The 13,445-nt window shown below is 31.6% G+C and overlaps 1 protein-coding gene across 2 annotated transcripts; it reads right to left on the bottom strand.

Annotated features, from left to right (window-relative positions):
- Positions 1 to 8,134: 8,134 nt before the first annotated feature.
- Positions 8,135 to 12,064, bottom strand: LOC120158461 (GRF1-interacting factor 2-like). Of its 2 annotated transcripts, XM_039169287.1 has the most exons (6): positions 11,992 to 12,064; positions 11,825 to 11,914; positions 11,572 to 11,712; positions 9,432 to 9,508; positions 8,795 to 8,882; positions 8,316 to 8,711 (listed from the first exon to the last, which is right to left on the bottom strand). In XM_039169287.1, the coding sequence occupies exons 3-6, from the start codon at positions 11,647 to 11,649 to the stop codon at positions 8,316 to 8,318; spliced, it is 639 nt and encodes a 212-aa protein (XP_039025218.1). In that variant the 5' UTR covers positions 11,650 to 11,712; positions 11,825 to 11,914; positions 11,992 to 12,064. The 2 variants fall into 2 exon arrangements, with proteins under 2 accessions (XP_039025219.1, XP_039025218.1); XM_039169288.1 differs by lacking the exons at positions 11,825 to 11,914; positions 11,992 to 12,064 and having other exon boundaries at positions 8,135 to 8,711; positions 11,572 to 11,649.
- Between the last annotated feature and the right edge of the window lie 1,381 nt (positions 12,065 to 13,445).

The raw sequence follows: 13,445 nt of genomic DNA, 5'->3' as shown, positions 1-13,445 counted from the left end.
TTCTTGTGTCTTCACATTCCCTTCCACGTCAAGCCGTGTTGTTCCCTTACGTGCACTAAACCCATGTTCCCGTGCGAATCCCTTGTAAAAGTGCCAAGCTTGATCACGTGAACAGAAGAGCTGACCAACCAATCTGTCAGATTCATCAACATTATGTACTTCATGGCATTCCTCGGTTGGCTTAACATTGTCTACATCAGTATTATCCATGGCAAAAATTTTGTTGTGCAAGTTCAGTGCTCCAGGAGTTGATGGATATGTAAACGAAGGTTCATTTTGAACATGTTTCTGTCGTGCTGCTTTCAATAGGATGTGGCATTGGTAGTGGTAGTTAAAGGGTGGGTACAACATTAAATTCGCAGTACATATTTAGGTATGTACAATAACTACAAGTATATTATCATTTTAAATTCGCAGTACACTGTTAAAAAAATTGAAACATAAATTACATAAGTTTTAAAAAAGTATCGATCCTTTTTATAAAAGTATGGACACTTTCAATATAATAGGTAAACATATGATGTAATAGGTAGCCCTTATATAATGTAATAGGTATCGTTTATATAATGTAATAGGTAGTGGTTATATTGTAAAGTGTCTATCCTTTTTATAAAAGTGTCCATACTTTTTTCACTGTGGAAAACATTAATTTAAGGTTATCTTTTGAGTGAGTTTTAAGATATTAATTTAGTAATTATAGGCGTCTAATGATTTATTTTTTACGTTACGGTATATATTATTATTAAATTAAAAATTCTAAATAATATTTTATAAAATATAAAAACAATCAAATAATTTTTTGTGCAAATGAAATTATTAAATCAATATTGTAGGTGGAAAACATGAAACACTGTTAAAAAAATTGAAACATAAATTACATAACTTTTAAAAAAAGTATCGATCCTTTTATAAAAGTATGGACACTTTCAATATAATAGGTAAACATATGATGTAATAGGTAGCCCTTATATAATGTAATAGGTATCGTTTATATAATGTAATAGGTAGTGGTTATATTGTAAAGTGTCTATCCTTTTTATAAAAGTGTCCATACTTTTTTCACTGTGGAAAACATTAATTTAAGGTTATCTTTTGAGTGAGTTTTATATTAATTAGTAATTATAGGCGTATAATGATTTATTTTTACATTACGATATATATTATTATTAAATTAAAATTCTAATATTATTTTATAAAATATCAAAACAATCAAATAATTTTTTGTGCAAATGAAATTATTAAATCAAATAATTCAAATTGAAAATTAAACAACAAATCAATTAAACATTGTTGTGGGTACATTAATTGAACATTGTTATGGGTACATTATTTGGATTAATTTCGTTGAGATGGGTTATGTATAACAAAACAATCTATCTCGCATGTGAGTACTTTATTCCAACCATGTGACAAGTGTGACAACTCCATCAACTCACAACTCAGCTTTGAACTCAATCAATATTGTCTTTTAGCTTGATGGTTCATAAAGCATGTTACTTGAACAGTATGAATCAATTATGCAATTTTCATGTTCAATTTAACACTGCATTTCAAATTCATTTCATATGTAATTGGAGTTTGAATTTAAATTTCAATTTGAGTTTGAATTTCAATATATATTTCGGCTCCACTATAAATATTAGCCCAAGCCAATATGCATGTTATCATTGATTATTCCTAATTTCCATTGTTTTTTTTCCAACGTATAAACGCGAGGGAAATCCCGACCATTTTATTTTTTGGTCAACTTTAAAGCGTCAGAAACGTTTCGGGCGTATGATCTGGGTGGTATACAAGAAATGTAACAAATAGCAACTAAAATCATAAGTTGAGTACCACCCAAATCATAAGTCTGAAATACTTCCGATGCTCATCAAAATCCAAAGCTCATATGGTGCCAAGCAAAAGGAAATCAAAATCCAAATCTCATATGATGCCAAGCAAAAGGAAATCAAAATCTACAACTTGAGTTTGAACATTGATATGATATGTTCAGTTGTTATCATGTTGGGATTTTCTCGTTTTTGATTGCTTGGATAGTTGTTCTCTTGCTTCTTCAAGTGTTCTTAAGGTTATCCTTTGAGTGAGTTTTAATATATTAATTTAGTAATTATAGGCGTCTAATGATTTATTTCTTACGTTACGATATATTATTATTAAATTAAAAATTCTAAATATTATTTTATAAAATATAAAAACAATCAAATAATTTTTTGTGCAAATGAAATTATTAAATTAATATTGTAGGTGGAAAACATGAAACACTGTTAAAAAAATTGAAACATAAATTACATAAGTTTTAAAAAAAGTATCGATCCTTTTTATAAAAAGTATGGACACTTTTAATATAATAGGTAAACATATGATGTAATAGGTAGCCCTTATATAATGTAATAGGTATCGTTTATATAATGTAATAGGTAGTGGTTATATTGTAAAGTGTCTATCCTTTTTATAAAAGTGTCCATACTTTTTTCACTGTGGAAAACATTAATTTAAGGTTATCTTTTGAGTGAGTTTTAAGATATTAATTTAGTAATTATAGGCGTCTAATGATTTATTTTTTACGTTACGATATATATTATTATTAAATTAAAAATTCTAAATATTATTTTATAAAATATCAAAACAATCAAATAATTTTTTGTGCAAATGAAATTATTAAATTAATATTGTAGGTGGAAAACATGAAACACTGTTAAAGTATCGATCCTTTTTATAAAAAGTATGGACACTTTCAATATAATATAATGTAATAGGTAAATTTGCAATGCTATCGGTATAAATATACCGGTTTACTTATAAAATAGGTAAATATAAGCGCTACCTAGTATGTTATTGTACTTTATAATATTTCCGGTTAAATAATATAACATAACCGGTCTAAATTTTAACCGGTCACTTGTTTAACCGGTCACGCCGTATATTAGCCGTTTTTTAGGCGCCGCACCGCAGAACCACCCTTAATCAATACTCTATCGCTGAGCAGTGAATAGATACAGCGATGCACCTACGCGGGGTGGAGGTGGTCACTCTCTCTCTCTCAAAATTTAAAATTATTATATATTTTAAATTTTTTTATTAAAAATATATTTTTATTATTCTAAAATTTTATTCGTCCTTTTAAATTTTGTAAGTTTAAATTCATTTCTTATAATATAAAATATTACGTTCGCTCATGAGTAGATAGGAGGTTAAGAGAGAGAGGGGAGGGGAGGGGAGGGGGGGCTTTGCCGTTGTCAAGTTTGGCCGTTTGATTGTCTACGGAAGGTGGGAACCATGAAAATGAACGTTTCGTGACCATATCTCTAATCCTAAAAAAAATTGAATTAGTTTATATATAGATATATAAAGAGAGAGTCATAATCAACCCTTTGCCCCTTAAATTATATATATGTATTATCATTATATTATCTTTTATTTTTTTTTATAAAATTTTTAATCTCTAATATTTAACGGTTATCGAATTATGCCAAAAATGTTAACTCCTTTTAAAATATATATATAATCAATAGAAACGTAACACATGATACTTTTTTTTTGAATTAATCACTGGTATCTGATTTATTGACCGATTAATTCAGATCGAGTATTGTAGAGGTGAGGGAGATCCTCCCAACTCAGTTTGCTCCATTCACAAACGTCAGGATTCGAACCTCTGACATTGCTTAAGGGACTTAACACATAATACTTTAATCATCGCTTGACCTTTTAATTATTATTATTACATTTACACAATCAAACTAAAGCATTCTCTTCAAATTTTCTTTAAATTTTGTTTTTGACTTAATTGCATAAGATGTTTCTGAATTATAATTTTTATTTTAGATTCATCTTTTAAATTTTAAAATATTTTATATCAATATCTAAATATGATTCACATTCTAAATTTTAAAACTCTTTTATATCAATACTCAAGCTATTAATATTGTTCTACTTTGATCCCTTTCGTTAATGTACTGTTAATTTCACTAATTTTTTAAGGTCATTGGAATTGAACTTGTGACCTAAAATAATTTTATTTTTTTTAAAAGGTTTTAATTTTTAAGGGTAAACTACAAAAATAATCACTGAACTTTTAGGATGTTTGCATTTTGGTCACCCAACTTTTAAAAATTACAACATAGTAACTGAACTTTCAGTTCATTTTCAATTAGGTCCCTAATGTTATCTCGTGTTAGTTTTATTTGACATGACACTTCTTCTTCTTCTTCTTATTATTATTATTTTTCTTGCTTGAATGGTATTATCATCCTTGCAACAATTTTTTTCTTTTCGAAGCCGTTCCTTTAAAATAGTTATTCCCATAACTATCAGGATTGCCAGTCTCATGGAACTGAATGGTATTATCATCCTTGCAACAAAATTGTATTTGTTTATCTTCCTGATCGTTTGTGTCAACTCGCTTCTTCTGAAAGTACCTACTTCTTACAATGCTCTTTTAGCTATCAGTTATTGTTTTACTTTTAGCCGCATGTGCAAGAGTACTATGATAATGCTCATGTGATGCTGGAGAGGGTCTATGTGTTGGCTGGTCAGATTCTTTTGGCAACACACGGTCAGGGCTTCTCGTCTCATACACCCTAGCTTCTATATCCATAAGCACACAAAGTATTTAACTGATGGTAAAATTATAAACTAATCTATCAGACATGAATATTTACCACGATTTGGAGATGCTGCATACTCAGAAAGCTCAAAAATGAAGACGTTTTCTTCCTGTAGAAGTTGAGGCAGGAAACGTAACAAAAAATTACAACTATTTAAATGAACTAAATGTAAATCTAACTCGCATCAGTCACAATGTTGTTAGTATTATTTGACTCGAGTGAGGTTGACAACAGGGTATCAATCTTGCAAGAAGCATCCTCCGCAGTAACGTGTTTGTCAGGACTGATAGAAGAATTAACAACCAGACTTGAATGCTTAGGTGATACTCGAGGGGCCTTGAAGATTCTTTTTGCTTCAAGAGAAGCAAAGCCTTCAGTTGTTAAGCAACAACAATATACAAACAACTAGACAGCTTCTTGATAACTGAATAATGCTCATTCCATATATTGCAATTTTCCCCTAAATATGTCATAAATCAAAGTTAAGAGAAAGTAACATCAAGGGATACAAAAATAGTTGGTCAGAAGTTTCTTCTACACAGGCAAATCTAGCCTTTTTCTTTCACTGTCAGGCTTAAAACTTTTCAGCTGTAATTTCTGTTGGACACCGACTGAGAACTATCACGACACCCTGTTGAAGGACCAAGTAGTCAGGAACAATCGTCAATTAGTGAAAATGATGAAAGAAAAATATGGAATTCAAATACTAAATAGAACAATTACCTGAAACGGCATTTGCGTAAATGGATCAAGTTCACCTCTTGCTATGCCTTGAGCTATTTGTTGGGGTATTGGGGTATTCCAAATCAAGGTTTATCAAGGTTGATCATGAAGATAAATAAGTAAACAAGATAAAACGGGAGGTAACGTGCCACGTCAGATAAAACTAACGGGAAGTAACGTCAGTGACCTTATTGAAAATAAATTAAAAGTTCAGTGATTGTATTGCAAGTTTTAAAATTAGAGCAACCAAAATACAAGCACTCTAAAAATTTGGTGACTATTTATGTAGTTTACCCCTTTTTAAAGGTCATGAATCATCACTTTTAAGAATATATTGATTTTTTAATTAAAAAATTAATAAAACGTCAACATATGATCAAAATGAAATGATATTTATAATTTGAGAATTGATATTAAATGTTTTTATTCGTAAGAGACATTCTATACTATTATCTCTATTTTTCTTATTATTTCTAATTTTGAAAATAATATTTTTTTTTCAAAATTGAATCATAGTCCTAAAAATATAAATATTTAAAATTTAAAAACCAATTAAGTTCTTAAGGGATATTCTTTACTATAATCTTTTTTTGCTTCATTTATCATTGACATATGAAGTATAAATGTAGAAAAATTATTCCCTGACTCGAAAAAAAAGGTAGAACAACTATTTTGGTATCAAATTTGTTTTGCTGGAATAGTATCAATGACCCTATGCTGACCATCTGTTTTGATGGTAAGATTATTCATTTTCCCAAACAAATTTACCGCTCTTCTTACTCCGTGGTTATCGGCTGCAGTAAAATAATCATGGCCAAAAATCACGTTCAGTTTTAGGCCCATCGAACGGTTGACGACGAAGATGGAATGATGAAAATTTTGAAGAGTCCAACGTCGATTTAGGGAGATTGAAACATTTTTTGATAAAACATATGTCGAAATCACATTCAAAAGGTAAAAAATGTACGGATTGGAAAGTTTGAGCTTTACCGGCCGACAGATGCGATGACCGACATCTGTAGACACGGTGGCTGACGAGCTCATCCTTTAAATTTTTAATTGCGGGGTACTAAAATGAAACAAAAAGTAAACATTAAGTATGATTTTAAAAAAATTAAAGTTTAAGTATTAAAACAAACTAAAATTGATAATTTAGATACTAAACACGTAATTTACACACACAAAAATATGTTAAACATTGAATATATTATACTTTTGGTTTGGAGATGGTTTTTGAAATTTCTAAATCTTGATTATGTTGAATTCACTAAAACTATGTTAAGGTCCTTAAACATGCTGCTCCGCCTACTAGAGCTTCCATCAAGCTCACATCTTTTATATACAATTTTTTTAACACCGGCAATGGGATTTCATTAATATAAATAATGGAAAGAATCAGAAGTATAATGCATTCTAAAAAACAAATTGGAGACAATAATTATAAAAAAAAGCATAAATAAAACAAAATATTAAATTAAAAATATGAAGAAAAATGAAATATTCTATTGAGAATGACATCAACATCAAAATAATTCAATGGCCTTGATAAAACTTCTTATCTTTGTCGAACAAGACACTTTAAGAAGTATAAAGTGATAAAGGAATAGTGACTGAACCAAATAATTTGACAAATTGCTTCACTATACAATTCTAACAACCTTTTATTAAAGATGGATTTGAAATACGTGACTACCGACAAACCAAGCAGAAAATAAATGTTGTGAGGATCAAGCACCAACAGGACCGCTGTGGTACGCGAAAAAAGTATCAAAAGTCATAAAGAACGTGTCACAAAAGCAGGAAAAGAGCATGTCACAAGAACATAGAAAAATGTGTCACAATGACATAAATTCTTATTTAAAAATAAAAAAATTCAAAAAAAAAACGACATAATATAAAAAAAGAGAAAGAAAATAATAATCATTGGCAGTTAACAATTAATATTAAAATTGGTGATACCGTCTGCTAAACAAAATTCGAGGAAGGTAGTTTTGGCTTTGCTTGTAGACGCAGCATTTTTTTAAGTCAAATTACATAGATCAACATCTTAATTTAAAAATAATTTCTTAGATTCTTTTTATATAATTGAAACAGTTCAGGCAGAACTTTCACTAATGACTTGGAAAGATTCCAACCTTCCAGGAGAATCGTAAAAGCTAATGGATATTATTTTCACATATATATGTGGTTATTAAAATTAAAAAATGATAAATATATTTTGAAAAGAATTATAAACTTACATTCGTATTTCTTTAAAAGGTTATTTAGGATTCCTTTTTCTTATCAATAAAATATTTTATTAGAAGTGGATGTCTTTCTTTCCGTCTATACCTTATTCGTTGCTCTTTACCTCCCCTTCCTCAAAGCTCGGCGCCATCAATTTGATGTACCAACACAAATTTAATATCATACCAAACCGGATAATTAAAAGGCTAGTGAAGGTACACGGCAGCCAACTGCTTGTGACAATAGACCGGCATCGCTATCTTCCTCAACCATAGGCTTAGCCTTATCTCATGGACCCCTGTTTGTAAAGGAGAAGCCAACTGCTTGCCGGCACCTTTAACTCCATTCACTTGAACTCGACTACTCATCTTTAACGAATATTTAAGTGGTCTCATGGTAGGTTCCACTTACAACCATGACCACCATGGGCTGTTTTAGCACAAACATTACCGGCAGCAACCGAGAAAGCTTTAACTGGGATCACAATTCAGATACACGCAGAAGCTTTAAGCTTTTCTTCCGATTACAATTAAAACTGTCATCTAATTAGCTGCTTTTTCGATTCATTGGCATGCCAAGAGCCTCCCAACAAAGGTTAACTACCTAAACCCTTTAATACTAAAGAGCAACAAAGATAAACTTTTAGTTCTAACACCGTCTGCCCATCGAAAGATTACCGAAACAGTACAACTATTGTAAGAGGCGCTTACTATCAACATCCATAAGTATCGGATCAAAACAACTTAGGGTGGGCAGTCACTTTGCCTTGTCTACTCCGTCACTGTGACCACCAGCTGTGCCGCCCTGCCCATCAACACCGGCTTCAGCACCCTCTTGCTTGTTCCCACCACGTCCATCATTTGGGCCCGAAGCTGAAGAGAGACCACCACTGCCACCACCTCCAAGATTAGCCTCGGCTTGCATGGGATGCATGCCGTTATTGGACCCTCCAGGTCTGATTCCCATTTGAGCTTGCATGGCTTGTTGATGCTGCAGGTGTAGCTGCTGTTGCTGTGCATCCTGCATTTGATGCGGGTTGTTGAATTGAAACGGCATCCTTTGGGAGAACATTCCCTGCTGCTGTGCCATTGCAGCGGCCTGAGGGTGCTGCATAAAATATCCTCCTGGTTGCATTGCAGGATGCGGTGCCATCTGTAGTTGTTGGAAAAACATATGTGAGCAGACAGTGTAACAGCAGATAGAATAGAAGGAAACAATTTAATTTTAACACTCACTTGAAGAGGCATTGTGGGCGTTGTTTGTGGTTGCGCATCCGCAATCGCAGCTAAGTACATCAAATTCTTTTGCAGCTGAGCTTGATACCTAAAACATCAAAATCTTAGATATATTTGCTGCCTAAATCTCACGCATGTAAGCATATGTCCTTGCGTGAATGTGCAAAACCAAACACATGTACGGGATGGAAAACAAACGGTAGAATGCAAGTAAAAAAACTAGTTTTACTTGCATTTAAAATTCACCTCTTTGGTAGAATGCAAGTATAAATTATTGTCCCAATTTCCAAGCTTTATAGCTTCTAAAATTCTCCTCTTTGGTACCATCTGGATCGAAACTAAGCTAATTGACTATATCATTCATATGCTAATGACCAAAAAAATGTAGAATGCAAGTAAAATAAACTAGTTTCCCATCACAAATCCCTAATAGCATGTTTGAAGAAAACCAAGACAACAAAAAGTTGTAGCTTCTGCCGACCAGAACAATACATGTTATCCTGACTTCTCCGGATATTGTTGAATTATGCAAGGACCAAAAGCGGACAAGAAAACCACAAGACTAAATGAGAGCAAATAATGATGCACGCACCATCAAGATAAATAGAAGAAAAAGATAGATTCATAAATTACTTACTGGGCACATTCAGCGAGTTTTCCGAGATTCTGGTTGTCCAAAATTGCCAAAATCAACTTCTTGTTCTCATCAAGGTACTGCAATAAGATTGGGAAACGAAAAAACCACAAGAACAACTTAATGTCCCAATTATTATATATTGCATTCTTTGGCACTATGCGACAAAAACTGTCAATATGCCCAACAGATAACTATTTGGGGCAGATATTCAGACTCCTCTAAATATTACAAAATCTTGGGGGTATGCAGTTTACCGAAAGATTGTATGTCAACCAAACTCTACCAAAATAATTTTCATTTAAGCACTTCTTAAATTCGTCGAGGTCTTCCTGAAACTTCATTTTTCAAAAGGGATGTTGACCTAGGAAGGATAGCCCATTCAGTAGGAAGTTTTGGCATAAAAATGGATAGTAGGAATGTCGAATGTACAGACCCCTTCAAATGCATTCCCTTTGATAGAACAAATGATAGCTTTTAAGGTTTTAGGTTAGTCCACAACAGACATAATCATCATCCATGAGAAATAACTCATAGAGCCCACGTCTTAGAAGCTTCTAAAAATCAGCAAACAGCTTTGCTAAATAATATCACTGACCTTCTATCTAATACCTCTATGACTTTCGGGAAACAAAACACAATATCAATAAATTCTTTAATAATTAATAATATCAATGTTTAAGATTTATGGCACAATATAACTAACTAATGCTTTTCCTCGAAAGGAATATTAGCATTTCAGGAACAGATAATAAAAAGTGGAACATGAAAATCTCATCTATCACCCTGTCTTGATCTAAACTAAAGTTAAGCGATGAAAAGTAAGCATAACTATCGAGGCATAAGCGGATATGAATTGCTTTTAATTAGTTTAACTCAAGCACGGACCAGATAAGAGCCACTGGGACAGCTTTATTTATTTATTTATTTGAAAAACTGGGACAGCTTTAAGCTAGGGGCCCTTTATTAGGAAAGCAGCATTTCAGCTTCTGCTGCAAGGACCATATCTTTGGAACCATGTAAACAGCTTAACTAATCTAGTAACTCCATTTGGATTCCATTCCCGAGCATGGTAACCAAGAGGGAATTCACAACAATTAAGTAGTTGGAGAATTAATACACACTGAAGATCAGTAAAACCTCAACATGGATCTATAATATATGCCCACAAACTCTCAAGTATGTCTCAGATTTTTTTTTCATGTCAAAATATTCCAAGTAAAATGTTTCATTGCTTTAATGAATTTTCAGGAAACATTGCAAATAAATTTCAAAAAGATGTTATATAAGAAAATAAATTCGAAAAGACATTAAAAGGGTTGTTATAGATGATTTGCATACTTCGTAAAAGACAAACAAAAGGGAGGAAATGCTTTAGGAGACAAAACGGTGAGAATCAAATTGACAGAATAGATCAGAACTTTGATTCTCCCCAGCACCAAGAATAATCACTAGATGTGCCAGATGCATCTCACCATTCAATATGGCACAACTTTCTTGCTTGTAATGACAGATTCTAAAACTACAAACGGAACCAAATTAATCAACCACATCGTATATGACAAAAATATTAGTTAGATCAAATCCCCTGCATTACCAAGAACATCTCATTTAAACAACCACATCATACCCGACAAAAAGAATAATTAGATCCCCAACATGACCAACAACTTCCAATTTAATCAACCACACCTTTAGCGACCGTATACGACAAAAAGAATAATTAGATCGCTGCATCAGCAATAACTTCCATTCATCTCTCTATGCTATCCATCTCTGTTACCCTAACTTCTTAAACCAACATCAGCTAACCCTTACCTTTTCAGCATCGTTGTTCTGTTGCAATAACTACTAATATATACAACCAATTCACAAAAGCACAACTCTTCCATCTCATAAACGTAATAACCATAAACATACATGAAAACGAGCTGCTTCTTTTTCTCTTTTGGAACAAAATAAGATTACGGGGCTTCTTCTATCTCATCAAAAATTATTCTTTTTTAAAGGAGAGTTGAAGCCATATCTAAAAATTACCATAAAAATGAAAACTTCCAGGTCAGCATCTAACCATCAACAACCCCATAACTTATAAGTACTAGCACTAAACAAAGTATATCTATCACTATAAATACAAATATACCTTCTGAATCTGTTCGGTAGTGATGTTGTTAGGTGGGAATGAAGGCATCATGGGAATCGTTTGCTGTGGCTGCTGCATCTTGTGTGAGATTAACTTTACTCCAAGAAGAAACCCTAACCCTAATAACCTTAAAAAAATCTCCAGCAAAAAGAAAACCCAAAAAAGAAAAAAGAAACAAGTTGAATATCCCCAAATAATAAACAATGTGAATAGAAATAAAGGGTATGTACTATTTCTTAGTTTGTCTTTTTACCTTAGTTTCAGCAGGTGAGTGTGAACGAGTTTTGCTACCTTCTTTAATGGTTTAGAGGGGTTTCACTTTCATTAGGCAGTGATGATGATTCTGGAAATTAAGACAATGGAAGTTAACATAATAATGAACTCAAAGAAAGAGAAAATTTAAAATTTAAAGATTGTAACCGAAGGAAAAGAATCAAAAGACAGAGATTTTGGTGTGTCGGGTTGCGTTGTTAAGACAAAAAGCCCAGGCTTTGGTTAGTTTATTGGTTTCTTGCACGGTTGCTTACGTCGGTTGGTTTTTGATTTATGGGTAAAGTACACACAAAGTCAATGAACTATTTATAAATGATTATTTACTCTTTTAAATCTTAAAAATTACAAAATAATTATTAATATTATTAAATTGTTATAAAATGATCATTGCATCATTATAATAATATTATAAAATTGTTATAGAATGATCATTAAATCATTATAATAAGTATAAAGGTTCAATTAATTTAATTATAATTTTATAATACATATATAAAATTTAATTATTATTTTGTATTAATATAAAAAATATATTGTTTATAACTTTTGAAAGTACATTGATCAAAATGACCATTTTAAAATAATTAAGTGACCGTTGATATACTTTTACCCTTAATTTTTGGTTTGTTTGGGCTTTGGTTTGAGTTCGCATGCCTTTCTCCAACATTTGACCTACTTTTATGGGACTGTCGATGGTTTTCAACTCTCAAGAACTTGAATTATAACTCACATTTTTCTTTTTCCTTTTTTCTTAGGCTTAAATATAAAAAAGTGTCTAATTTATGCCTTTGATTTTATTTTGGTACCTAATATTTTTTCGTTTCAGTTTAGTACCTAAAGTTTCATTCTGTAACTCAGTTTGAGTCAAATCATGACGAACTGTTAAGTTTGGTCGTTAAGTGACACGTGTCACAAAGTTATAATTTTAAAAATTTATTTGAAATTGAAAAATTAAATTATATATATATATTGTTTAAAGGAAAACACAAAATTTTGAAATAAACCTAAAACTTTAAAAACTTTTATTTCAATCCCTAAAACTTAAAAAACATTCATTTCAACCCCTAAACCTATGTCGACCACCGCCTTTTGCCATCGACGAAGCTCCACTCAACCTCCCTCCCCCCGGCGACCAAAAACCCTATGAAATCATGATTAATTGACCGTCGAAATCGCATGGGATCGCGATTTTCATCCTATGGTTCGCGAATATAAAACGTTGATTTATCATCGACCGACCATCGATCAGTCACGAATTCAAAGTTTTGGGGTTTTTTTCAAAATTTGAGTTTTCTTTTTAATATATATATATATATATATATATATATTAAATTTAAATAAAAAATTTAAAATTACCAAGTTGTGACATGTGTCACTTAACTGCCAAACTTAATGGTCCGTCACGACCTGACCCAAACTAGTTAAAGAATGAAACATTAGACACCAAACTGGAACCAAAGGCATACTTTGAGCACCTTTTTTATATTTAAGCCTTTTTCGTAGTTAATCTATTACAATTATAAATGATAATATTTATTTTAAATATATTTAATTATTTAATAATAAATGTTCAAATACTTTATAGTTGTTGGTACTTGAAT

Source organism: Hibiscus syriacus, unplaced genomic scaffold (genome assembly GCF_006381635.1).
Source record: "Hibiscus syriacus cultivar Baekdansim isolate YM2019G1 unplaced genomic scaffold, ASM638163v2 tig00111313_pilon, whole genome shotgun sequence".
NCBI classification, from domain to species: domain Eukaryota; kingdom Viridiplantae; phylum Streptophyta; class Magnoliopsida; order Malvales; family Malvaceae; genus Hibiscus; species Hibiscus syriacus.
The sequence above is the reverse complement of the archived record's forward strand: the minus strand, read 5'-3'. Positions and strand labels throughout refer to the sequence as shown.

Coding starts and splice junctions, on each gene's coding strand:
- LOC120158461 (XM_039169287.1), bottom strand. CDS start 11,649: ATGCAGCAGCCACAGCAAACGATTCCCATGATGCCTTCATTCCCACCT. Junction 9,509..11,571: donor CTACCGAACAGATTCAGAAG/GTATATTTGTAT, acceptor ATCTTATTGCAG/TACCTTGATGAGAACAAGAA. Junction 8,883..9,431: donor AAACTCGCTGAATGTGCCCA/GTAAGTAATTTA, acceptor TTGATGTTTTAG/GTATCAAGCTCAGCTGCAAA.